We start from the raw sequence: 27,676 nt of genomic DNA on the forward strand, positions 1-27,676 counted from the left end.
ATTAATTTCATCCAGATAATAGACTTTCTTGTTATCACTACGAAAACATAAAAATGTATTCTCTTAAATATATGCTCAGTTCACTTGCAATAGGACTGAGAAGAAAAAAGGACTTTTATACTGCAATCGACAGAGATGTCAATGAACCAAAACATACATTATGTTAAAAACGTCACAACAGGTTCCTCTTCCGAGAAATGCCTTTAATGGAGCAAACTTAAACCATTACATGAACTTTTACCAGCTCAGAGAGCTAAGAGCCTCAGGAAAAGGGGACATAATTACATCCTGCCGCTAGTTAGAACCGAACGTTTTAAACGTTGCTTTTTTTAATAGATGTCTTTTCGAACTTGTGTAGCCACTTAGTCTTGTATATACATAATGAATTGATATATGTAGAAAATTGTAAGTTCAGACGTTTTGTCTCTGGACGTGTTTCTTTTATTTTTTCCAAGTCAATAAAGATCTTATCTAAACTTAATTAAAGCAGAAATAATAATTATGAGTTTGAAAGTTTTCTTCCTCGTCTTTGGCCACTCATACAGATATACAAAGAGAATGAAATAAAAGTATAGTCGTTGAATTAAGCCAAAGTGCACTTTTTCTCTCAGTACACTCTTTACTAAAGCTTTCTTGATGGGTTTCGGGCGGCGATTGTTTATTCATTGGAAAAAGCTAATTTTAAGAAGGGCAGGTGAACCCGCCCTTGATTGAATTTACTAGTACTCACAATCGGCTGCCATGAATAATATGATTTTAGGGAAAATAAAATAGTTCAGAATTATTCTCTTTTTCTCATGATTAAGTTTTCCCACAAACTCATGAAAATAACATAAAAAAGACAGTTGAATGCATTCCTAACTTTCGAAAATTTCAGTCCAATATTTGATTCCGACTCTGAAGTCTAAATTCGGTTTTCACCTCGCCGCTATGCTAATGAAATATAATGAAAATCCGGCACGTATTTTACAAATTGAATTTGACAAACTTCACTCAAAAAAGAAAGAAGAAAAACAGTCATTGAAATATTACAAGATATCAGCGATGGAAAAATTACAAAAACTTCTGTTGACCTTGACTTTGTGAAGATAGAAAAAAAGACATCGACTTGACGTGGTATCAGCAGATAAAAAGGTGCGCTAATTTTAGTATCAAGCAAACAAAACGAATTCTTAAGAATAATTTCTGTGAGCAGCTGTTCATCATTAAAGCGGGCCATGTTCATCAGCCCGTGAACGGTGCTGGAGACAGTTTACTGTAAGCATCGCTGTGGCAACGCTCACAGCAGTTTTCCTTACGACCACAGAATGGAAGTCTCGTACATCGTTAATCTCGTCTTGAACGCCTTCAAATCCTTCACCGCCATCAAGTCCAAGACTTCACGCGATAAGGACAACTTCATCCTTACCGGCTCCTTTCAAAGTCCTTGACTGACTGGTTGACTGCCTTGCTGACGGACTATTGACTAACTGGTTAATAGACTGGTGCCTGACTGGCTAGCTGACTGGCGACTGGCTAATGGACCGGTTGTCTTATACTGGCTGACTCACTCACTGATACCTGACTGGCTGACTGACTTATTGACTGACTGGCTGACTGACTGATTGAGTTAATGGCTACTGACTGGCGACTGACTGTCGGACTAAAACGTGCCCTTTCATTCACAACACTGATAAAATATCGGAACCTAAACGATACATTAAGATCACCGATCACTTCACGTGCACCTCCGCCAATGTAATCTATTGCATAACTTACACTTATTGCAAAAAAATATCGGCGAAACAGGCAGAAGACTAGGTGATCGATTCCGAAAACATCTTCTAGACGGGGAAAGGAATGACAAGGACACATCGAAACCAGTTGCTAGACATTTTAATTTACCTAATCATTCTAAGCAACACATGGCAATCTGCGGTCTTTCCTTACACTTAGGTAGCACGGAAAGCCGTAAAAATCTTGAACAAAACCTCATCCTTCAAACCGGCAGTCTAAATCCCACAGGGATCAACGAACGCTTTTCATTCCTCTGATTTATTCTTGTTTTTCTCGTTGCCATGTTCCCACCAATAACGTAGCTCCATTCTCTGCCTTTAAAAGTACACACAGCCCACAATTCCTCAATTCGCTCCGAAGAAGGGCTAACGCTCGAAACGTCAGCTTTTGTAATCGTTACGGTGGCCAATTTACCACTTCAACTTTATTGATATATCCAAATTATTTTGTTCTATCATAAGACACATAAATACATAAAAATCTTAATTTTAATAAGTGCTCCAATAAGAATCTTATCTGTACCCTTCTGGTTGTGATCGGATTTTGTCAGCTAAATTTGTGGGTTACTGATGCTCAATATGCCATTAAAAAAAAAAAACATTAAAAGTGGGTTTATGTGACAATCTTCGTTGTGTTCGGATCTGAGTGTTTGATAAAACCTTTGCACGTTCAGTAGAAAATGAAGATAGCATATTTGAAGCCTCATAGGTGATTACTTTTCTTTAACTGACACTGACATACTTCATGCAAAGCGTATATGGTGTAAAGTTTTTTTTTTCTCACCGCGCCTCAATCCAAATATTCCTTAAAATAAACCGTTTTTCATGATGAAAATCTGAGTCTGAAGTTATTATCAAAGTGGAGTAAATGGGGCTTAGCCTTTCGGAGAACCACCGATGAATTCTGAATAATCAATATCGCTTAAGTTTTCAGTGCCTCGCAGGTTTTTCCGCACACCTGTAGCCGAAAGTCGATCTTCTTAAAGTTGTACTGTGTTCCTATTGGTCAAGCTAGACCAAACTCTGAGGCACACTTTAATCGTGAGTGCGTTGCCATTAATTCAAGTGAATGGGAGTTCAGAGTTAATTTCCTACGCGATAGTCACGGAAGTTCTTTCAATAGCGGCTTATCGGTTAATTGGTTGATACCCAAGCGTTTTAGAACTGGTTTCATTCTTTTTCCTGTAGCCGTTGTGTTTTCAAAAATGTCCAGAACAGTTACGCTACGCTGACAATTCTCCATATAACTTTTTGTTTTTGTTTTTCTTGACGGAAATGATTAAAGTACGTAATCAAGTTCTTTTGCGTCATTTCCACAAGGCAGAGGAGGTATTAATGCTTCAGATCTTTACGTTGAAACAAAGATATTTTTTCTTGAAGCGAAATCAGTTGGTACTTAGAAACTTGGGACTACAGTAAGGTTACGGTCTCATTTCAATTTTTCACGAAAACAAAATGAAAAAAATAACCCTTTCATTTTCTGAGTGACGTATGATCATCTGACACACTTCATTGGAACAAATTTCCCAGACTGTCATCCCCTCAGGTCACTGTTTAAATAAATAATCTTAATTTGATTCTAGAAACCCGTTTTGAAACCTGAGTTGTGAGTCTCGCTGCCCCCACTATGCATTGGCATATTAAACAATCCCAATATGTAAAGTAGAGGCTCGTTTCATGAAAAATAGGAAATTCAAAACTCTTTTACTTAAATTTCAGAATTTGTTTTTAATTCAAGAAAAAGGACGCGAATGCTTTTTGCGAATTTTGATTAAAACATTTTGAGATAACTAGGACTAGTGCGGATCTTATTGATACAGAATTTTGATCACCGGCCTTTCGTGAACAAAGATTAAGTTATCCGTAGCTCCCCGTCGGGTGGTCGCGGTTCATCACTAAGCGCTCTTCGCCACCAACACAGAACAGTGTTTGACATAGTACAGAATAGAAATGCAAGAAAGAACAGTCAACTTGACGAGTGAAAGCATCGTTAATCTTGTCTTGAACGCATTATCAGTCCCGATAGCCATCATTTTGAACAACTTAACAAGTCACCTCACGAGAAAGACTTTGTCATCGTTACCGAAGCTTTTAAAAATATTACTGCTAAGTCTTGCTGTCTCTGATTTTGCTGTTGGTTTAATAGCCCAGCCATTATTTATTGCATTGAAGATTTCAAGGTACTATGGCCTATTTACTCTCAAGTTGTTGGATGGAAATTTGCATGCACTTTCTAACACATCGTTCCTCGGTGTCATGGCCCTGAGCGTGGACAGATTCTTGCTTGTTCAACTTCATCCCAGATATTAGGAGCTTGTGAAGTACAGGTGTGTCGCTGGTGCGGTGATTTTACCGTGGTTGTTAGATTTTTTTTTTTTCAGTAGTTTCCTAGAATTGGATTCACGTTAAAGTTGTAGTCCTCGTAATTTGGAGTATTTGTTTTTTATTTGCATAACAATTATAAGTTGCAGATTGTATTTTGCAGCAAAAGGCCATAAAAACCAAATTCAAGCCTTACAGCTTGTTGAACTGAGTTCAACAAGCAGCACCGAATGGTGAATGGAGGATGCTAGGAAGCTGAGAAAATCTGCAGTCAGCGTATTCTATTTATATTTTGTATTCATAGTTTGTTACATGCCGATATATTCTAGTCTTGTTGTCCGGTTAAATTTTGGGCTACATCGCTTCAGCAGCACAGCATCATATCATTTTTATTTTTTCTCTCAGACACTAATGTTTGTAAATTCGTCATTGAATCCAATTATTCACTGCTGGAGAATGAAAGACATTCGGCATTCTATCATTAGCATACTGCGACAGATATTTTCATGTCAGAATTACGGATGAGCAAGATCGAAAAATTTTACAGAACTGACTCGGCTTTCCATTCATGGGTCTACGACATTTGAATTCCTAAGTTTTTTAGATTTTGCTTCATAATATGTAACAGTGACTTTTAAGCCTACTAAATTGAGTTTGGAAAGATTAAAAATGTCTTAGTAACTTAAGTATAATTTTATACTTCGCTCAGAATTCATATACATTTGTTGCCTCCTTACAGGGTGCGTTTTGGAAAATTTAGCAAAGTACCCGGCGACCCTGCAGTCTTTTGTATATATTCAGTGATTGTGTATAGCGATTTTAGCCACCCTCCCTTTGAAAAGAAACTAGTTCACGGACGCAAGTTTATGCCTTATTCCAAACAAAATTATTCGACTGCAACAACATTGCTGGTGCAGAAGATTATAAATCATTAATTTCTTGATTGGCATCAACTTTACAGCTAAGCAGGCAAAACTGACAATGAAACAATTTTTTGTCGGGTTGGACAAAACAGGATTTACATACAAACTTTAGTTTATTGAAGGCTGCGTAGTTTGTAAAACTTAGTGGAGTATTGACGCGAAGAGATGATAGTCTGGGAGCAAATGTGGTCCCGTGTGAAGTTCGTGCTGAAAGCAAGCACCTAGTGTAAAAGTGTTCATTGGGACATACTCAACATGAAAAGTTTTGGTGCCAGCTTTGCCACTTGCTCAGACCGCTTTTAAGGGGGGTTAAATTCTGAACCATGAAATCCAGCGTGAAAACGAGGCTAAAATAAATAAATAAATAGTAATAAATAATAATTTAGCGATGGACATTCCACTGGGTAGTTCTTCCTTGTCCACTGTTTCCAGCTCGAATTGGAATTTGGAAAGTTGGTTTTTGCTAAAACACATAAATCCTCTTAACTTTGTTAATAACGGACGAAAATACACCAAACTTGCTCACATGATTGGGCATGATCCTCCCTGTTGATTTATGCTAATTTACATAGGTCACGTGATCTTACGCATGAAAGCGAAGCTGGAACACATAATTTTCCAAAAATTTGTTCAAAAAAATCCTTATCATGCCAAACTTGCTCACCTTAGTCAGTTAGACATCTTGTATCGATTGGCGCTACTTTGTAGTGTCACGTGATCCCATACATGGAAACGAGGCTGGATATATTTGGTAGCAAGGTGTAGGATGGCATTCGTCTTGCCAAATGTATTAACAACTACTAGGCAGAAACATATCTGGTTATCCGAGTTCAGATATAAAAACTTCAACTAATCATTGTTCTATGGCCCATAGCACAGGGACGAGACGGATAAAGGAAATACTGCGGAGGCTCCATTTGAGAATCTACCGTGTACACATAATCAATAATTTTGCCAACTTATGATACTGGTTCCATGTATTCATTTTCGCATGTATATTGGAACAAGGGCAGAAAATGATAATAGCGACTACTGCTACTTTATATATACAGTCATAAAAGTCTTACTGAATATCTATATACATTGTTCAGTTGTCCATTCCAATGGAAGTTCCTGTTTGACGTCGTCCTTATCATACTCATCATCACTCTCAGCACACTCGTTCTGGCAATCTTCAGAGCACAGACAGAGATCAGTACAGACAAGTCCGGCTTTTTGACACTGACAACGGTTGTTAGAGCAACGGGACTTGGCGCACTTGCATCGGACAAGCTGTATAATTGCCTCTGGAGCTGGTGGAAGATTTTTCATGACTGGTATCCACTTTCCATCTTCATCTTGCCATCCATAGCCTTCTGGTGAGGGTAACACTGCGTTTGCTACTTGATCGTTGTTCCAAACAAGAAGCTGGTAGTGCGCTCTCAGTATGGCTTGATGGAGAGCAGCTTGTGTGGGCGGCAACCTCTCAGACTCAGCTTGATTTTTCTTAAAGAGGGACCATCTGAGGGCTTTGACAGTTTTGATGTCTGTCTTTGTTTGGTACATCCGACAAACCAGCTGTTCCACTCCACTTCTTGTGCCGTCATCTGGCTGTTCCCCACAACCGAGGTTAGCAAGAGCTTGCACGATAGGAGTGCTGCCGTTATCAAACTCATCCCAATAAGTGGCTATTCCCTTTCCAGAGAAACTCCTAGTAACATATGCTCCGGTCAACGCATGAGATGCTGGCAGCGCAGCCGTCTTAGTGGGCCCAAGGGCGTCTGCGATTGACTTCAAGTTGATAACTCTACGACTACTGCCGGTCCCAGTAACAAAGCAAGAGTTCGAGCACAAATCTGGATACCATCGGAGAGCCAAAACAAGAACATCAGTGTCAGGAGAATATATCGAGAGTTGGGTAGCACCTTGAGCAGAGGCATCCAGAGCATATAAAATAATCTTCGTGTCGGCTTCTTCTTGTGTACTTCGTAAATGCCTAACGTCTCTGGGCGTTGCCTCACATTCCTTTCCCCATGCCACAACGACTTGTCTCCCATTAGCATTATCCTTCACATTCTTTGCGAGAAACATAGTAAGTTCGCCCTTGGTCTTTGAATGGGCAAGAAGCTTCTTCATCGGCACCTTGGCGATTTGGGTAGAGTCAGTGATGCGATAATAAATGGGAGCATGGCCACCTTGTCGTTTTACTGGTGTTGCTGATTTCAGTGAGAATGGTACATCATATCTGTCGAAGATTATGTGTAGCTCTTGTAAATCATTATACTTTACAAGCAAGCGATTCGTGAAATGTTCAGCCAAGTCTCTACAGTTCTTGATCCATTCTGGCTTGTCAAGTGATTGGACTTCGGCCATTCCATCAACAATCGTGACTTTGAGTCCTACGATGATTTCTTGTGTATTAGTACTAGGGCCATCTGCCATCTGTAGGATATGCATAAGGGCATCCTTGCAAGAACAATGCAACATGGTACCATCTCGTGCAAACAAAGACAGTGAACTATTATAAACCAACAGCCTCTTGGATTTCAATTTCTGGGCGGCTCTTGCACACCATCGCCAAACGAGCAAACAGATTTCTGTCCTCCTTTAACTCGATGATCGTGTCTTTACCTTTGTCTTTGATGACCTTAGCACTCGTTTTCCAGGTAAGAAGATTGCGCTTCCTTACAGGAGCCCAGAGGTTGATCTTTCCTGTCTTGATCCTTTCTTGTACAAAAGAACTGAATAGCTTTCTCCCTTCTTCACTCTTATTAACAAGATCTTTCTTCGTTTTCTCATTCATCACAGCCGTTTGTGATGAATGAGCAAGTCTGGTGTATTTTCGTCCGTTATTAACAAAGTTAAGAGGATTTATGTGTTTTAGCAAAAACCAACATTCCAAATTCCAATTCGATCTGGAAACAAAGGACAAGGAAGAACTACCAAGTGGAATGTCCATTGCTAAATTATTATTTATTACTATTTATTTATCTATTTTAGCCTCGTTTTCACGGAAGATTTCGTAGTTCAGAATGTAACCCCCCTTAAAAGCGGTCTCAGCAAGTGGCAAAGCTGGCACCAAAACTTTTCATGTTTAGTAGGACCTAATGAACACTTTTACACTAGGTGCTTGCTTTCAGCACGAACTTCACACGGGACCTTATTTTATGACATTTGCTCCCAGACTATGATATGGAATTGAAACTGATAAATGTAAAGTGATTATTCAAAATAACTGAAATTGAATGCCGGTTAACGGGCGCCCTCAAACTTAAGATTGACTCTTCTTAGATGTCAAGACCCAATCTGGTGCCCAAGCAGCTATGGTCATTTGGTTAATAAAGCTTGGGAGCTAAAACTCCTTAATCCCAATGGGCCAGTCCTTATTTGCTGCCCTAGAGAATGAGAAATTCCCAGGGGATCCCATGGTTTTTCAGGGAAAACGGAGGGAGATCGTTCGTTACCAACAAAGTATAAAGGGGAACTATAGAATACTGACTAAAAATTTACTGCCAATGCCAATGAGCGAAGGGGGGTCATAGGACTATTACAGAGCCTCATAGGGGCATCTGGTGAATTTACCTTGACTCAACAACCAGAATCTTCCCTTCCCTGTCACTCCCGCCGTTTCCCAAGTTGCCTAGCGAAAATTGTTCAAGATGAATTTAGCAAAGGAAAGAAAATGGACGTGACTTCCATAGGTTTTTTTTTTTAACTTATGAAGAGTTGTTCATGACGAGCAATAAAGAGTTGTTAAGTAATTGTTCTATTTTTACTCTGACAACAAAGCAGCCTTCTGTTACAAATGAAAAGAAAAAGACGTAACTCAGCTTAGAATGGCTTTTATGCAAAGAGTTTGGTTATTGAATAGGAGAATATCACTCATCTGTCTGATTATGACATCCGTATGTTGGACAACATCGTCCACGTTTTGATGATTAGTAGAACCTCCTCAGTCTTAAGTCGTAATGTTTTAGTCTGGTATATGTCTGAAAGCCAGAAGCTATTATTCTTTACACTTAGTTTTAACTTGATACCCATAGCATGAGCTCCTCAATTTTTTACTTTTCCATTTCATACTCATTTTCTATCAATGACGGTCTTTGTTGCCTCCTTTTTTCGTTTATTTTTACCTTGTCTCAGTCTCGTTGCCAATCTTTCGTGAGAATAAAGACTCAAAATCGAAACCAGGAATGATATCACAATAAAACATCGAGTAGATTAGAAATACATTGAATATTAGTACTTTATTTAGGGCACTGATTCATATCCTATGCTGTCAGCTCTTCATTTTGCATGTCTCCTCTCAAAGCAGCTCAAGACATCTGGCTTGATTTAGACTAAATATTTGCATGCATCTTCAAATTGACAAGCTTTCAGCTTGAATAAAACCGCGTGGAATTGAACTTTTCACATAAACGACCAACTATCGATAATTGTAACTTCCCTCGTGGCAAAATGGCAGCTAATGAACTCACACGTGGTTCAACGTTTTTCATTAATGTCGTCTTGAACGCCCTTTCAGCACTGGTAACGATCGTTTTCAACAGCCTAACAATTCAAGCCATACGGAAAACTTCCTCTTTACCAGAACCTTTCAAAATATTGCTGCTGAATCTTGCCGTTTCTGATCTCGCTGTTGGTTTAGTAGCTCAGCCGTTGTCAATTGCATTTGAGTTAGCGGGTTCCCGTGTTACATATATTTTATGGGCCATCCAATTTCCATTCGTTAACGTTTCGTTCGTTGCCATCACGGCACTGAGTCTGGACAGATTCCTAGCTATTCATCTCCACCTCAGATATCGAGAACTTGTGACACACAAACTCGTTGTTGGTCTGGTAATCTTAGCATGGGTTCTCAGTGCTATTCTTTCATTGGTTTGCGCTTGGATCATCAATGATGATCGATCAAAATTAGTCAACATCAAAATCATCCTTTGGAGTCTTTGCTTCATTTTTGTAACTGTTACAAGCTTCAGACTTTACTTTGCAGTAAGACTCCATGCAAACCAGATTCAGGCTTCACAAGTACAGCAAGCCGCACGGAATGGTGAATTAGCAAATACCATCAGGCTGAGGAAATCCGCCGTTAACATATTTTATGTATATTTTGTTTTTTTAGTTTGTTATTTGCCTTTTTTTTTTGTTCTCTTCTTGCCAAGCAATTCTTTGAGTTCAATTCAAATTGGTACAACGATTTTTCTCTTTACTGTCGCACCCTAATGTTTGTAAATTCATCTCTGAATCCAATTATCTACTGCTGGAGAATGAGCGACGTTCGACACTCTGTAAAGGACCTAATGCAAAATATAATTGCAAGGCTAAAATGTGGATAAGCGACATGGAATATTGTATATTGCCTATACCAGTCCACTTATTTCTTCTTATTATTTAATTTTCCCAGGAGGTTTTTCTCTTTTTTTATTCTCAATTCGGTTACAGTGCAATGAAAGTCGCTCGTAACAAAGAGTAAAAGATAGTCAAAGATGAAAAAAACTCAAATGTTCGTTTAAAATACACCTCTCCCTTGAATAACTCATTTTTATAATTATAATAAAATGTACTGAGAGGGCCTTACTAAAAAAAAAAAAAAAAGAGAATGAAACCCTCAAACATTAAGATACGAATGTTGCGCACGTGAAGCGTTTGTACGCTCAAAATTGATTTCCTTGCTTTATCATGATCATATTTTCGTCTGTTTATGAAGTAAGCCGTAATTTCGCTCCCGCTAAAAAACAGATTTGAAGAAAGTAACAGGAAGCGTAGCGGCATAAAATTAAACAATGTTGCATTATATCAGGTACTTCTAAGGCGTTAGCCACATATGGATTAGCAGCACGATATGATTGTTGAATAAACTGACGTGTGATAGGAAATTAGTGCACATTAATTCTTCTAGAAATTGATCAAGCTTTGTCTCTCACCAGGAATTACGCATTTGGGTAAGGACTTCCTTAGCTAATAAATGCAGCATTTTTGTAACCTTGAGATGGATAGATCGTAGACAGTACAAAGTTGAATTGTGAAGAATAAAGTCCGATTTGAGCGAATGTTTTGCAGTCCAAGATTGTTAAACCAGCGTGAGCGGAACTTCTCTCGAACACAAGTGGGAAATTTTGTGAATTTAGCGCGACTCTTTGGCTCTACGTATACTTTGGGTTCTAACTTTGGTGGAACCCCGTGTTGATAACACTGCACGAAATTGAATAAAGGAACCACAAGAAATTTATCACTTAAAGGGCTCTGCGCGAACCGATGAGTCAGAGCAAAAAGTTTGTCATTTGTTGTTTATTTTTATTCTGACAGCACAAGCTGTTCTGAAAAAACTTAAGTTTTCAATTCAACTGACTCGATATTTCTAAATCTAGAAAATTGCAAACCATTCTGCTGTCTATTTTTGTGATGGTTCATATTTTATAAGTAATTGTTTGATTCAAATTTCTCTTCATTTTGTGATTCAGTTTAAAGAAGGGGTTCGGGTCAAAGACACTGTGGATAAATTAGAAGAATAAAATTATCCGATATGAATTCATAAGGCCTCAAGGTCTGCCTTCAGCGCTGCTCATTGGCTAACGTGGCATTATTTCTCATTTACTCTTCATCTAAGTCAGTCTCATTTCAAATCTTTTATGAATATAAATGTTTGCACCCGAAGCGTGGGACGATATTAAAAGAAAAAAACAGACTAGAACGGGAATTCATTGGATCTCACCAGTTTAGTTAGAAACTTACTAATCGGCACACTGTCGCTTTGAATTTATTCATAACCCAAGTTGTAACCCACTTTATTACACGACTTGGGCAGTCAGAGGGCCAATAACTAAAATCAACCAATCAAAATGCTCTATTGCCGGTCAATATTCTCTCAGTATTGGACCGGGCACTGTCCCGAATGGTCCCGAATGATACCGCACTTGTGTCCCTTTGAACTTCAGTCGTATAAGAAATCTCTAATTAACCAAGCGTGCTCGGGACCGTACTGGAAGAATATCGGCCCTCGGTCTTTTTTGTATGGACATCGCTGCGCTCGGTCCGTACTGTCAAGACCTCGGGCCGATATTCTCCCAGTACGGCCCTCGCACGTGGTTAATAAGATATATATCAAGCTCCTATCAGTAGCTTAAGACATCTGGCTTGGCTTGGGCATAAAACATTACCATATATTGCTAAACTGTTATTCGCTCAGCTCATACTCTGTTAAACCGTTCCGTCGGTAAGCATCGAAATTTGTTCAAAATTTCATGTGACATATCAGGAGTGATACAAATCAAATTGAACGCGTGTGTCCATGCCCCTGACAAGCTGAATCAGCCATAATGCCTAAAATCGTTTTTATAAAACTGGAATGCCTGTTAAATTGTATATACGAGATCTTCTATTCGTGATTCCGATAACTCTCCATATAGCTAATTTAATGCTAGCTAATAGAGATATACTTGGATGAGAATATATGACCATCTGAAATTCATAAACTATAACGTCATCACAAAACGCTGGAAAGATGGTGAAGTTTCATCCGCTACAGCGCGCTTTCAAAATATTTATTTATTTTTTGTAGATTTAACTTTTACATGCATTCCCTCAATACTTTTAAATAGAATTTTGAGGAGCGCGACTTAGTTAGTAACCTAACTTTGCAAATTATTCTGAATACCAAACGTCACAGGTAGTGTGATACCTTAAGGACGTTGAAAGGTTGCTTCTAAAATTAATTATTTTACTAGAATGTTCCATATTTGAAGATACTTATTGTGTCCTGTGAAGAGGAAAACAATTCAGAAGCTCCAAAGCCACAAGTGAACGATATCACAACGATATACTTGTTGTTTATTTCACAGAAATATTTGCTTGTGTCGAAAACTCGACTAACCAGAAAAATTATTTGCAAATTATTCTGAATACCAACGTCACTTATATTTTAAAGTTAAAAGTTTTTCTATAAAAATAAACACTTTTCTTCTTAATAAAAGAAGTAAACAAACATTCCAGCAAAAGGGAAGGAAGCAAAATACCTGTGTGATTTTCTACTTTTCGAGAGAACGGGTGATGGATTTGCATTTAATGCACAAGATTACCATGTGTTAAACACCGCGGATGTATTGAGATAGCATTTTGACCAGCGGTTCATTTGCTAAGATCAAACTATTTGATTGAGAGCCAGCGGAAAGTTTCTTTACTGCACACTTTCTCATTTAGACGCTCGGTTTTCTGAATTTTAACTCACTTCGAAATGTAAGAGATTGGACGCGCTTCTACTTCATCCAACTTGACAGTCAATAGGGACCTTAAGCAGTCAGGACAGCAACGCCAAGGAAGACGTCAATTAAAAAATGAATTTCTACTTGTAATTAAAATTTCGAAAATGGCTGCATGTGTTTACCATCTCATAGAGCGCCACAACTCAACCTCAACATAACGTATATAAGTAGCGTTGAGTTCCAAATGAAAATTAAAATAATTTACCGTCGCTGTTCCGGTTCGCAGACGACGCAAATTTTGGTGATTTCACTTTGTTGTTTTGCAAAGGACGCCGGCTAAGAAATATAATAAGTTTTAAAATGCAACTGAGCTATTGTTCTGCCGATTAGATCTTTGTTTTTCCACGTTCTCGTTTCCGTCGCCGTCGTGCTTTGCTTAAACCCTCCTGTATTATTTTCATAACGGTTGTAAGTTTTAGGCTGTATTTTGCGGTAAGACACCACAAAAACCAAATTCACGCTTTACAAGTTCAACAAGTAGGACAGAATGGTGAACTAGAGAATGCTATAAAACTGAGAAGATCTGCAGTTAGTGTATTTAATGTATATTTAGTTTTTTTCCTCCGCTATTCGCCAGTATACTGTAGGCTTGTTGCCAAAATACTTGGAGATAAAACTACTATTGCTGGGCACAATCATTTTTTCTTTACTCTCTAACAGTAATGTACATGATAAATTCATCTCTTAATCCAGTTGTTTACTGCTGGAGAATAAGAGACATTCGGCATTCGATCAGGGAAATTTCGCGAAATATGTTTTGTAAGTCAGAAGAGTAGATTATCAAAACGAAAAACGATGTGTTACAAACAAGTGCATCAATACATTACTCTGCCTTACTGAGGAATACATGAGTCATGAATTGGGCTTCGTTACTATTCTTGTTAGTTTTTACTTTTCCTGATTTTGCTTTAGAGAAAGTTGTGCAGGAAAAAAATTATCAAGACTAATAAAAGTTCTAGTGGGTCGTTTAAGTCAATTTGTTTTCATGAAGAACGTTTTTATGAGGTACTACAATAAATATTCACTTTAAGCTCAGTGATGTGTCACGTGGTTTACCAAACATCTTCACAATTCGAAAGCCGGTGACAAGAAAAGTTGTGGTCTCGATCCAATGCCGACATACTTGGTCTTAATTAGTTTAGAATGTATTTACATGCTGCTTCCAGTGATCACCAAAATGATAAGTCTATCGCTGGATTCTGGTGTGTTTGTTGATGCTTGGAAATGCGCTCTTATCGATCGACTGCTAAAAAAAGGCCTGAGCTGGATCTACTGTATAAGAACCACCGACCCATAAGCAATTTACAGTATGTGTCTAAATTGAAGGAGAAAATTGTCTTCGACCAGACGCATGCGCAAATGGTGGCAAACTCGATATACCCCGCCTTGCAGTCATCCTATGGCGTTTCAAAGTACTGAATGACATTTTCACCAACATGAATTCTCAAGAGATCCCTTCTGCTGTTGATACGGTGAATCCTGATGTTTTGATCGATCGTTTGCGCGAAGAGATTGGTATTTCTACCAACACCCTTGACTGGTTCAGGCCATATTTAAGTTTTCATTCAATCTACCCCTAACGTCGTTTAACAGAAAAGGGAACTTAAGCAGTCACGACGGCGACGGCAACGAGATCGTGGAAAAACAATAGATCTAACTGGCAGAACAATAACCCGGCAGGTGCGTTTTAAAACTTTGTACATTTCTTAGCCGTCGTATGCAAAACAGCAACGTGAAATCACCAAAATTTGCGTCGTCTGCGAACCGAAACCGCGGCGGGAAATTATTTAAATTTACATTTGGAACTCAACGCTACATTTATGCGTTATGTTGAGTTTGAGGTCAGGCGCCCTATGAGACGGTAAACACATGCAGCCATTTTCGAAATTCCAACTAAAAGTAGAAACTCATTTTTTAATCGACGTCTTCCGTGGCGTTGCCGTCGTGACTGCTTAAGTTCCCTAATGACAGACAGACAACCTTTATTTTAGCGCGATAGTAATAAAAGCTATGCAGCTTATGGGGTCGTGCATAAATACTAAACCTAAGAACAAAATATATAAATAATAAGTAACAATATCAAACTATCTAAAAATTAAATTGGTAGAAGCTATGATGTAACCTAAAGTAATGGAAATCTTTACATCTAAAATTTGTGGTTGTTGTAGAGGTCTCTTTGAAAGTCAACTCTAAAAATATCAATTGAACGGGTTTTCTTCTTCAGGTTTTGATAACTTTTATTGGGAATAGTTTCCATAATACAAGGCCTCTATAAGCAATAGAGTTTTTACCATAAATAGAGCTGAAACGTGGCACCGCTAAGGAGTCTGACGCTCGTAGAGTAACCTGTAGAGCGTTTCGTCATAATATTTTAATAATAATAATAATAATCATAATAATAATAACGGTTTATTCACAGTATATCCACATAAAAAGGTGTGGCTCTTCATCTGTGAAGGCCTACGATACTGAAATTTAATATTAAAACTAATTTATAATGACTAGCTAAATTGTAATAAAAACTATACAGGAAAGTAAATATGCAGAATATATTGGTTGTTGGTGGTGGTTGTTTCTATATCTTTACAAGGAAGACAAAGCGCGCGCCTTCAAGAACGCCTTGAAGAGCCTGCAGTATTCTTTAAAATCTGTGCAATTCCTTATATTTGCTGGCAATTCGTTAAAAATCATGGCTGCTGAATGCTGAAAGGTGCCCTGTACAAATGGAACATAAAGCTTTGGAGCAACACTGGAACGGAGATGCCTAACGGGTTTAACGACTTGCAAATTTAAATGGGAGGGCCAGTTATCAGAATACAGTGCTTTAAAAATAGTCTTTTCGGATAGCCCTAGCGGGAGCCTATCATGAAATGCTTTGTACATTAGCTTTAACAGAAATAACTTATAACTAGAGCTCAATGGACGCCAATCAGCTTGTCTTAACACGTCCAACGATCTCATGTCCTTAAGTAAATTAAAAATTATCCTCGCCGCCCTACAGTGCAATCGTTCCAATGAGTCGAAGAGATCTGCATTAAAACACGACCCCCCACAGAACGAGGCCGTAAGTTACTGATGGTAATATGACTCTGAAATAAAAGTTAATAAGAACGTCCTTCGGCAGGGACCTCAATCTCCCAATTAGATATAGCTCTTTGCGAAAGTCTTCTTGAGATGCAACATATGCGATACCCAGGAGAGTTTATCATCGACTGTTATACCCAGTAGCCTGGACGAGACTTGTTAACCCACTTTATGGCATCGGTACTTTTATATGTGGATTGGCGCCACTGGCCCCGTAATTTTGGTTTTGGAAATTAACATGGCTTCGCTTTTTTGCGGATGTGGGGTAAGGCGATTTAAAATACACCATTGGTACAGCTCATCTAAAGCTTTATCCAATTGAACTACCGCTTCATCTGCCGTTTGTTTGATACAGTAGATCGTAATATCATCAGCGAATAAGTAGACGGAGCCTGATTTCACACTTGGTGGGTAGATCGATGACAAACAAAGAGAACAGTGTAGGGCCGAGCACTGATCCCCGTGGTATACCGACGGATATGGGAAAAGTGTCAGAGATATTTCCATTATCAACTGTGTACTGCTTTCTCCCAATTAAATAATCTGTAATCCAACCCAGTGCTTGATCACAAATGCCAAAATTTGAGCGTAATTTCTCCAACAAGACCTGGTGCGATACACTATCAAACGCTTTGCGAAAGTCTACAAAGGCAACAGCCACTATGGAACCAGAGTCAACTGCTTTTCTCCATGTTTCCGTGAGATGAACAAGCAGGAGCTCGATAGAGTACCCCTGTCGATAAGCCCATTGTCTGAGAGCTTGAGAGCTTGAAAGCTGATGATGTTCATTTGCACCCGAAATAAGAGAAAACGTAGCAAAGCAAGACTGATAAAATAGTTTGCATGGGGGCTTGGAGAGACAAGTGTTTCCCATCGGCCTTACGCCTACTCTGTATCTTTTTCTTAGGATGATATGGCAGTAGCACAGATACGGTAAGGAATCACTACTGTTTCGGGGGGAATCACATGGTCACGTGTTCGAAGACGTTGCGCAAGAGAAAGCGAGCTATCCTTGGTAAGGGCTGTGACTAAAAGTGGGACGGGACGTGGGAAGTGGGACGTAGGGACGTAGGGACATGGGACTCGGTGACATGGGACGCGGGGACATGGGACGTGGGGACATGGGACGCGTGGACGTGGGGACATGGGACGCGAGGACGTAATACGTGAGGACGTGGGACGCGAGGAAGTGGGACGTGACGACGTGGGACGCAGGGACGTGGGACTCAGGGACGGGAACGAAATTTGCAAGGATAAGGCACGGATGTTGTAGGATCAACAAGAAACAATGGATACTTACAGGGAAAATCCTCCAGGGCTGTCCAGAGTTCTTGCGGTCAAATAGGAAAACAAACATATCCGGCCGAACCATGGACGCTGGAAATCATCGGCTGCTACTGACAAGCTCTCCAACATAAAAAAATACCTTTCCCGAGACCACCGAAAATTATACTTTTGCAAATTCAGCGCAAAAATCAGGTGTTGTTTGTTCATCACATCCCCGCGTCCCACGTCCCGGGGTCCCACGTCCCCGAGTCCCGCGTCCCCGCGTCCCACGTTCCCGCGTCCCACGTCCTCACGTCCTCACGTCCTCACGTCCCTGCGTCCAACGTCCTACGTCCCCACGTCTGCGATCCCACGTCCCACGTCCCCGCGTCCCAAGCCCCCGCGTCCCACGTCCCCGCGTCGCACGTCCCCGTCCCACTTTTAGTCACAGCCCTGGGTAAGAATATGAGTGAGAGGACTCTTCCCACCGTTCCTCTTCATCGTTTTGTTTTCCTAACTTTCGTTCTTTTTCTGTCAAACACTTAACATTGCCTCAGATTTAGTTCTCACTGGAATCAAAGAACCCTATGAATCCCTTCCATAGTTCTTTATACTTTTCAAAAAGATATCAATAACATCTAAGTTCACTTTCAGACTATTGCAATGCCATGTTATGAATTTTTTTCAGAAGATTGTATCGCTGGAGGAGGGAGAGGGAAAGTGCCTGCTATCTAAAAATTGGCATGTTTGAGGCTCATATTTTTTACTTTGGAACCGATTTTGGTGAAATTCTGAAGAATTACTCATGTCACTCTGAAAATTGATGTGCTATAGAAGAGTTTCCTGATAATTACTGTTTCAGAAAAAAAATTGGAAATATGTGTTAAAATACATTGTTGCTTTGGAATAGGGGGATCAACTGTTGTACCACTTATTTGACAACATCAGCCATTTCACAGTTTTACCCTCTCTAAAGTCTTTAATTCTTTGTTGTAAAACAAATGGGCTTTACAAAGTGTGCTGAGCACAGAAGAGTTATTTTGAAGTAAGAGTTGCAAAAAAGTTGTACATATTCATATAATCTGTATAAGCTCTTTCAAGAGGTTTAGAAATAACTGGTAGGACCAAGATAGGCATATAGTTATTCTTATCTTGAGGCAAGTCTTTCAGGTAAACAGGGGTTAACCTGGCTTTAACCTCCTCTTCTATAGTAAAAAGAAAGTATTAGCGCTATTGTGTGGAAGCCGATTGCCAGCCAAACCTTTGAACAAACCGACTTCAAAGTAAAAAAAAAATAAAGAAACTTCCTTAATCCCTTCCTTTTTTATTTTCATTGCTTGACTATATCATAGTTAACAAATGACGCTCACTAAATTCGAGCACGTGGCCCTATCCGTACTTTCCTGGGTTCTTGATCTTTTCCATTTGTTGCAGGGCTTCAAAGAAAAAGTTTGACCTTTGACAGAGTTTTCAAGGTTAGCTGGAAAGTTGAAAGATAAAGTAATGAATCCAAACAAAGGTAAGTAACGGTGAAGTTGATTTGTGTGCTCCCAGCAAGACTGAAAAGTATTTGAAGCAGCAGTCAACGTGCCATACGCAGTAAATTACAGCAGATGTACCCGTTTTGCCATATTTTACTTTAATTGAAAATTTTCTGGGCAACAAAAGCTCTTGACTACAGTTTTACGGAGCAGCGATGGAATCTCTCTTTCATCATTAAAGTTACAAGTTCCCTATAAGTTGTAGGGAAAATTTTTTCAGTTGATATCTACAAGTACTTGCGCTAGTACATTCGCTAAAGATAGTGAAAAGTCAGCAACCAATTATGTGGTGAGTGAAAATCCTTTGAAGTTTTTACCTCATTTCATTTGTTTTACGCTCCAGATGACTCACCGTATGAAGAGGACCCGTGTGATATCCCAGACACACCTCCGGTAACACTCTACAACTTTCACCAACTAACTTAGTAGTGTAAACGATTTGGAATTGTTTGAATGTAGGTGAACAGTGAAAGGATCACAGAGCAATTGAATCATGATCATCGATGTCGATCCTGAAATCAATTCGTGATTTGCAAAAGCTCGAAAACGAATTTTTATTCATTTGTTTGTAGGATTGTGACTGGGAAAGTCAAGAAGAAAATGAAGAAGTGGAAGAAAAGGAGACGCGTGACCTCAGCTTGTGAAAGATAACGATTCCTCACGTGATCATGGAAACTAAACAGGTGATTGGTCATTTTACTTCAAGTAAAAACCGGGAAGATTGGGTCGGGTCTTGAGATTAAGTACACGACCCGACCCAAACCTTCCCGGTTTTTTTCACTCCTTCGCTACCATCGCGCCCTTTGCTTTCGCGTTTCGTTTTACTAGTTGAACGTCAGGGATAGGCTACCATTGCAGGTTAAAGTGAGGAGGAAATAACCTTAACATTTAGTAGTAGTAGTAGTAGTAGTAGTAGTAGTAGTAGTAGTAGTAGTAGTAGTTCTTTATTTAATGTAGCACCACACTTAGCTACAAGCTACTTTCCAGGAAATAATTTGGATATATCAACAAAAGTTAAATGGTAAATTCGCTATCGTAACGATTACAAAAGCTGACATTTCAAGCGTTAGCCCTTCGTCGGAGCGAATAGAGGAATTGTGGGTTGTGTGTGCTTTTAAAGGCAGAAAATTTCTGCCTTTAAAAGCACACACAACCCAAAATTATTTCGTTACCCCCACCGACACAGTCCCAAATAGTTTCTTTAGAAACTATCAGCCTACTTTCCAGGAAGCCCACAACAAAATATTCAATAAAAAATTACAACCTACATCAAGAATTATGTACATTAAGTAAAATATTATTATATAAGGATATCGTAAACCCTTTAAAATTCTGTTGGATCAGTCTAGTGATAGGAATGGTGACCGTGTTCAAAGACAGTAGAGTGAATCCTTAAACTAGTGTTAACTGTGGTGTGTTCGCTTGCTCTCGATTACTGTAACTGAGAGCAGTAATAGACTTTCATACATGACATAAAAGGTTTCTTTGCTTTGCAGAAATGTATGTTTATTATATCCGTGGAAAGAGCTGATGCAGAAGAAGGTGCGTATGCTGTAAATATACATCATGTACAATTGCCGCTATTCCGAAATCAAAGTTCCTCTTTTTCGTCGTAGAACCTCTAGGTATTCTAGAACAATCAGAGCATTTTCCATCACAAAATCAACGAAGACAGAATTTACTTTTACCCAACAAATGTGTCATCCTTTTCATCAGCAGGTTGTTGCACTAAATAGTTTATCCCTCAGCGACTTTGACCCTGTTTACTTGACTTTATGTTTTGATCGGAGAGGTGTTCTCTTCTTCCTATGATTTCCATCTTTTTCAACCAATGTTTCTACGCTCTCATGATTCCAGCTTCCGTTTCCGCCAAATCTCTGGATATTTGTGCGAACTTCTTTTCCAAACTTACTGCTGCCTTTTGAGTTATTTGCGTTTGTTCCATGGAGGTTTGTAACCATAATGCACTTCGTGAAAGTCTTCGGTCGGTGAGTGCGAGCTGGTGATTTAAGGTTTCAAGCCAAACGCGAAATTTTTCATATTCCATCATCTCCTCTTTAGAGTTACAAGCCAGGCTCTAGTTCGCTTCATGCTCTATCAACGGTGTATATAGTTTTCAAATAATCAAAGCGACGCTGGCCACCTTTTGAAATAAAAAAGGTATAGTTTCAGCAAAAAGTGACTTTCTTTGCAACAAAGTCGATAACAAGGTGACGATAATTAAAATTCAAAATAATAATAACTATTACTATTTTAAGCTACCAGTTTCAACATAAGAACGGTTCATTAAGATGAAACATGCTGTTCGACAAAGGGTTCAATGCGAGATATTTTTATTCTTACTGTTTCCACTGAAGTGGTTAGGTATTTTTCCATAGCTATGTTCGAGGTTCCTTCGAGTGTCCGCTCATTCCACAGTTACTTTGCGAGTGTATTTCTGATTATGAGCGTATCCTTCTCAGTCCCTGACGCCTTTCTTTAGTCCAGTGTGAAACGGTTTCAATGGATACCAAACTAGCACTACCTCTGAAAACTGACGCCTTCAAGGCACCCCAGCTCCTCCAGAACCCACGCATATGGCAAAATCGCTTTGTAAGTTTACATAAGCGGTGACCCGTTAAAGGAGCAGTGAAAGTGATCCAAATGAGAGAAATCCCTGTTTTCGTTTTACCACTTTCTTGAGGAACGGTACGGTACTGGTAAAGCGGTTTAGAAATGCATGCATTTTGGTAAAAAGGGGGGGAAGCTCAAGCAGTGAACTTATATTTCTTTTTTCCCTTTTCTTTGTAGTGACCCGATGGGATGTAGCACGATAGGTTTTAATTACTGTTTGTCATCAGCTTCCCAGATTACGAGCAGTCTTTCCTTTTCGGCGTAGTTCGTCGCACGAGTCAAAACAAATTAAGTGAAAAAAATAACGGTGTTAGCGCACCGCGCAGAACTCTAGGTGCGAGGCGCACTGATTTTTATCCCCTCGTGCGACGAACTTCACCGAAAAGCAGACTGCTGTTAGTAAGTGGAGTTCAAGTTATACAGATGCCCTTCCATTCTGTATTTTGTTGAGGAACTAAACGAATTTGACGATTTTGACATTTTTTCCCAAAGCAATCGAAGTTTGCTAAACATTCCTCTCACCTTTTCCATTTTGAAAGTGTCGAAGGCACTGGTAATATCGTTTCCTTTTTCGTTCATATTACCCAGTATAGTCGCGAAGAGGGAACTATCGTGCAAGTCCTTGTAAGAGGAAGTTGGACCTTTACAGACTTGGTTTTAACAGTTTTAATCGCCCTTTGATATTCATATTAAATCAACAGGCGGTATAAGGAATTCTTTGTTCTTCAAAGCAAGTTACAAGAATTCCACGGTAAGTATTGGAGTTTGATCCATGTTTGCTTTGAATTATTTCCATTGGAAATATCACACCGAACTAAAAGGCATAGATACAGGGTCATTTTTATCAGCCAGCACGCGCAAGATGAGAGAAACACCCATGAGACCCACTAGACGAGTCTTTTTTCCCGTTCGACACTCTTAAAAAGTGCTTCGTGCATATAATTTCATTTCATTTTGGCTCTTGCAGGTTCAATCGATGACTCGCTTCTTCCACCGAAGCGTAATTCTTTAAAATCAGTTTCGCAGAAGAGTACAGCTACTTATTTCGATGCTTGCAGAGTTCAGTTTGAGAAATATTTCCAGGTGAGAATGAGGCATGAATGAATCTCGAGGCTTGGAATGAATTCTTCGAATAATTTGTTGTTTTTCTGTTGTCTAGTATGTGTTCTAATCCGCTGCTAAAGGGAAGCGGATTATTGTTCAACTTCCTTTCACCAGAAAAGGAATTCAGTAAAATGTTTGGCCCTGACAAGATGGGTGATAAAGCGGGTAAGTTGTATACTGTTTTGCACCACTAATATATCCTATGCACAGATAGAATGAAAAGAATACAGGATGAAATCAATAAAAGAAAAGATTAATAAGCAACGTGACGTTACTAAGCAAAAAAAAGCTTTTTTGAAACATACTTACAGCGAAGAGGGGTTATAGGACTGATAAATTAGTCAATCTAAGCTAATCAGAAAACAATGTCAAGTGTGACAGGTTGTTTGCCCAACGTGATTCTCTGTCATAGGAATATTACCGACACCCTCCTGCAGTTTTAGCTGTTGGAGTCCATACTTTTTGTTCTAATTTCTCGATTCTGCATTTTTCGCAGGTAAAAAGATCAAGTCAATGACAACAATACTCAAAAAGGAGGTAAGCCGGCGATGCTTTAAAGACAAGTGAATTACTTGATTCTTATACTGAGTTCTATTCAAGTATTCAGTCGGTGGGTATACAATAAATGTCCCGTGGGTATACAAGGAGTGCCCCATGGGTATACAATGAATGTCCCCTGGGTATACAATAGATGTCCCCTGGGTATACAATGAATGTCCCCTGGGTAAAACTGTTAACCTTGCTGTTTCTCTCTACAGAAAGGTCAGAACCTTGATCCATTTTTGCAGTCGTTCTTATCATCTACCGTAGAACCAACAAAAAGGAAGCCATTACCAAAGTTAGTCATTTTCTTCATGTTGATTTTGTTTTAAGCCATCAACCATAAATCTCAGACCGATCTTGCAAACTATCCGTATAATCACAGGCAACGAGCAGAGCCTCTCTTTCCAGTTTATCTTGTCAGATGAGTCACAAATAGTTAACAGAAACCAGTTGTTTTATTCACCTCTGGTTACTGGTGACTCGCACAAAAGAACAAAAACAAAAACAAATGCTCTTAGCTTCATGGAGCCTATTCAAGGTAAGCCAAAATTGTGCTATTCTATTGACTTGGTAAATATTGGGTTTTATCTATTGTAGGGGTCTTCTAGATGAATCAAGAAGAGGCGAGGTACGCTTACATTTTAGACATGATTTTCTTCTCTCCATATCTGTTTTCTATATTTGATTAAGCGTTTTTGTGTAGATGGCTTTGAACTCGCTTTTACCAGCCCTCAATGGTACACTTTCAAACAATTTTGTACTTTCGGTTTTGAAACCTTTTGATCATTCTAAGGAGTTACATTTGATTGTTAAATTGCATCTAGGAGGGACTTTTTCCAGGAAGGAGAAAACTGGCATCGTAAGTATTGCGTGGTTCGCAAACCTTTCTTTTTATTCTCGAGAAGGACAACAACTTAAATCAACAATATTATGTAATAATTTTTTGTTTTTTCCCCTTTTTAGGAGTAGTGCATTACGCTTGAAGGTAGAAGGTGAGTTTTTGATCCGTAATCTATAAGATTTTAAATCGCTTTGTTTGTTGTTGTTATTCGTATCTACATGGTGTAGCTCATGGGATCATAGTAGGACACGAGTTTTGGATAAAGCTGATGATCATCGAAATCTTTGTTGTTATGTAGCATCAGGGTAGCCGCAGATACCAGTGACCGGTGTCACCGATTACATCTTGTTCCTCGGTAAGTTTTTTTTATGTTTAAGGTGGACGGCCGGGCCCCCGATGAAGGGAGGTGCAGTGCCCGCCGACCTACATGTCTAAACCCAACCAATGGCAGGCGTGCAATACCTTAGGGATGGGGTCCACCAGAAATTTATGTCAGTTCAAGAAAAAGGACGCGAGTGCTTTTTGCGAATTTTAATTAAAACGTTTTGAGATAACTAGGATTAATGTGGATCTTATTGATACAGAATTTTGATCACCGGCCTTTCGTCAACAAAGATTAAGTTATCGGTAGCTCCCCGTCGAGTGGTCGCCGGTTCACCACTAAGCACAGCTCCTCGCCACCGTGAAACACAGGAGAGTGTTTGACATAATACAGAATAGAAATGCAAGAAAGAAGAGTCAACCTGACAAGTGCGAGCATCGTTAATTTTGACTTGAACGCATCATCAGCCCCAATAGCGGATGTTACTAAAACTGGTTACGAGGAACGGTGAACGGGGAACGGAGGACGGGGAATGAGGAACGGGGAACGGGGAACGGGGAACGGGGAGCGGAGAACGGGGAACGGGGAACGGGAAGCGGGGAAAGGAGAGCGGGAACGGAGAACGGGAAACGGGAAACGGGAAACGGGAAACGGGAAACGGGAAACGGGAAACGGGAAACGGGAAACGGGAAACGGGAAACGGGAAACGGGAAACGGGAAACGGGAAACGGGAAACGGGAAACGGGAAACGGGAAACGGGGAACTGGTGTACAGCAGTAACCCGCCTTAGAATTCAAAATGGCGGAGTAAAGGGAACTAAAAGTGTCTGGCAACTAGTTTTGAGTACGTGCTCTTCGAACGCCATCGTCGGAGCAAAAAGCACGGACGGTAAGAGTAGGTTTTATTGAAGGACTTTACTTTGAAATGTTGAGTGCCTCATAAATTTAGTTTTTTTCTGGCACACATTGCAGGTTGCATAGAAATCAAATCCTCGGAGAGGTAAGTATCTTACAATTCATGCACAACATTTGAACAATCAAATCAGAACTACAAGCTCGCGGCATTTATTCTTATATTCATAGAGTAATTGTACTGAAAGGTAATGAAGGTTACCTCCAATATCTTCACTGTTACAACCTAGCAATGTCAATAATGTTGTAAAGCAAACAGCTGAATGACTTTCACGCCCATTATGGGAATCACTTTCTCTTGAATATGATCAATGCAGTGTAAATATTATTGTAAGCATTAGCATGAATGTGAATTCATACACCTACATTCTTGAAGACATAACTGATATTTTCCTGTTAAATTAAATGTTATTAAAAGTTCTGTCAATGTTTGATTTCTCTATTGTTTATATGGAGGTCTATGGGTCGATACAATGATATGTTCCTGATGTTATTTTGCGGTAAGGTAAGCAGATATCTGCATGTAGTAACTTTAATAACTAGGCTGGTTATTACGTTTCCTAGCTCATTTTTGTTAATATAAAATATTACCTCCTTGCTACTTATCAGCAAAAAATGCTGTTGGGCAATGCAAACAACCAACATACCCAAACCCTGCCAAAAGATGCAGATTTCAAGAAGGAGAAACAAAGAGGGACGTCAGAACAAATGGTGGCAGCCATTGCAGAAACGTTGACTTCGAATACTCGCCTCAGAATACTAGGCTTCATGGCTTCGCCTTGGCAGTAGTTAAATAAAAGCGAGTCGTCTAATTTCGCTGCAAGCGGCGACCTAGCGATAAAATCAGTGTTTGTAAACATCTTTTACGCCGCCATTTTGAATTCTCAGGTGGGTTACCGTTGTACACCCGTTCCCTATTCGCCGTTCCCCGTTCCCCTTTCCCCTTTCCCCGTTCCTCGTAATCCCTTTCCCGTTACCAGTTTTAATAAAATCCACCGATAGCCATCATTTTGAACAATTTAACAATCCACGTCATGAGAAAGACTGTCGTCGTCACCAAAGCTTCTAAAAATATTACTGCTGAGTCTTGCTGTCTCTGATTTTGCTGTTGGTTTAATAGCCCGGCCATTATTTATTACATTGAAGATTTCAAGGTACTATAGCCCATTTACTGTCAAGTTGTTCGGTGGAAATCTGCATGCACTTTCTAACACATTGTTCCTCGATGTCATGGCTCTGAGCGTGGACAGATTCTTGGCTGTTCAAATTCATCTCAGATATTAGGAGCTTGTGACGTACAGGCGTGTCGTTGGTGTGCTGATTTTACCGTGGGTGTTAAATATTGTTTTTTCAGCAGTTTCCTTGAATTGGATCCACCTTAAAGTTGTAGTTCTCGTAATTTGGAGTATTTGTTTTATTTGCATAGCAGTTATAAGTTGCAGACTTTATTTTGCAGCAAAACGCCATAAAAATCAAATTGAAGCCCTACAAGTTCGACAAGCAGCGCCGAATGGTGAATGGACGATGCTAGGAAGCTGAGAAAATCTGCAGTCGTCAGGGTATTCTATTTATATTTTGTATTCATAGTTTGTTACATGCCAATATATTCTTACTAGTGTTGTTGTCCGGTTAAATTTTGCATCTGTTGCCATGGCAACGGTACAGTAGTGCTAAAAGACCCTCTAAAACTCAGTTTTTGAAAGATATCTAAAAAACAAAGTCGGTGACCTAGTTTTTTTTTTCAAATTTATTTAACATCACACATTCACGATCTGTATAAGTGATATAAAAAAAAACTAACTAGTAGAACTTGAATTATATAGGAAAATGCTGTTTTAAAATGTAAAAAATTTTCCACTAAATAAATTTTTTTAAAATTTTCTTCAGGAATGTGTAATGATGAAAATAATTTGTACACGAAAAATCAGGGTAGGTCACCGAACTAATTCTCGAGATATGAGTTCATCAACTTAGCAAGCTTTATTTCCGGTTTTTACAATTTTAGCTTACACTTTTATATCCGGTCACGCGCTTTAAACGATACCGCTGACTCCAGGGCTCATTTTCGCGAGGATGAGTCAGTGTCCGCGCGATTAATCGGTGGATGCCCTCCGCGTGGAAAAATCGTACATCCTGAAGATGGATTCACATTGTTTCATGATTTTACACATTCCTGAAAAATAAATCATCATTT

At 39.3% G+C, this 27,676-nt stretch overlaps 1 protein-coding gene, 2 long non-coding RNA genes and 1 pseudogene across 4 annotated transcripts in view; all 4 read left to right on the forward strand.

Annotated features, from left to right (window-relative positions):
- Positions 1-22,896, forward strand: part of LOC111341723 (sorting nexin-14) — a 79,587-nt gene extending 56,691 nt beyond the window's left edge. Inside the window, exons 25-26 of the mRNA XM_088735225.1 lie at positions 22,463-22,512; positions 22,729-22,896. Of these exons, the coding sequence (XP_088591351.1) occupies positions 22,463-22,512; positions 22,729-22,865 (187 nt within the window). The 3' untranslated portion in view covers positions 22,866-22,896. The remainder of the gene's footprint in view (positions 1-22,462; positions 22,513-22,728) is intronic.
- LOC148721333 (adenosine receptor A2b-like) lies at positions 9,300-10,395 on the forward strand (annotated as a pseudogene).
- LOC148721334 (uncharacterized) lies at positions 19,070-20,939 on the forward strand. The gene is made up of 4 exons (XR_015992684.1): positions 19,070-19,126; positions 19,492-19,541; positions 19,721-19,831; positions 20,645-20,939. It is a non-coding gene; the product is annotated as an uncharacterized LOC148721334 (long non-coding RNA).
- Positions 22,897-22,931: 35 nt separating the features above from the next.
- Positions 22,932-24,439, forward strand: LOC148721335 (uncharacterized). Of its 2 annotated transcripts, XR_015992230.1 has the most exons (5): positions 22,932-23,030; positions 23,362-23,402; positions 23,624-23,703; positions 24,006-24,036; positions 24,233-24,439. It is a non-coding gene; the product is annotated as an uncharacterized LOC148721335 (long non-coding RNA). The 2 variants fall into 2 exon arrangements; XR_015992229.1 differs by lacking the exon at positions 24,233-24,439 and having other exon boundaries at positions 24,006-24,189.
- The last annotated feature ends 3,237 nt before the right edge of the window (positions 24,440-27,676 follow it).

The sequence above is a fragment of the Stylophora pistillata genome, chromosome 10, assembly GCF_964205215.1.
Source record: "Stylophora pistillata chromosome 10, jaStyPist1.2, whole genome shotgun sequence".
In the NCBI taxonomy this organism is placed as follows: domain Eukaryota; kingdom Metazoa; phylum Cnidaria; class Anthozoa; order Scleractinia; family Pocilloporidae; genus Stylophora; species Stylophora pistillata.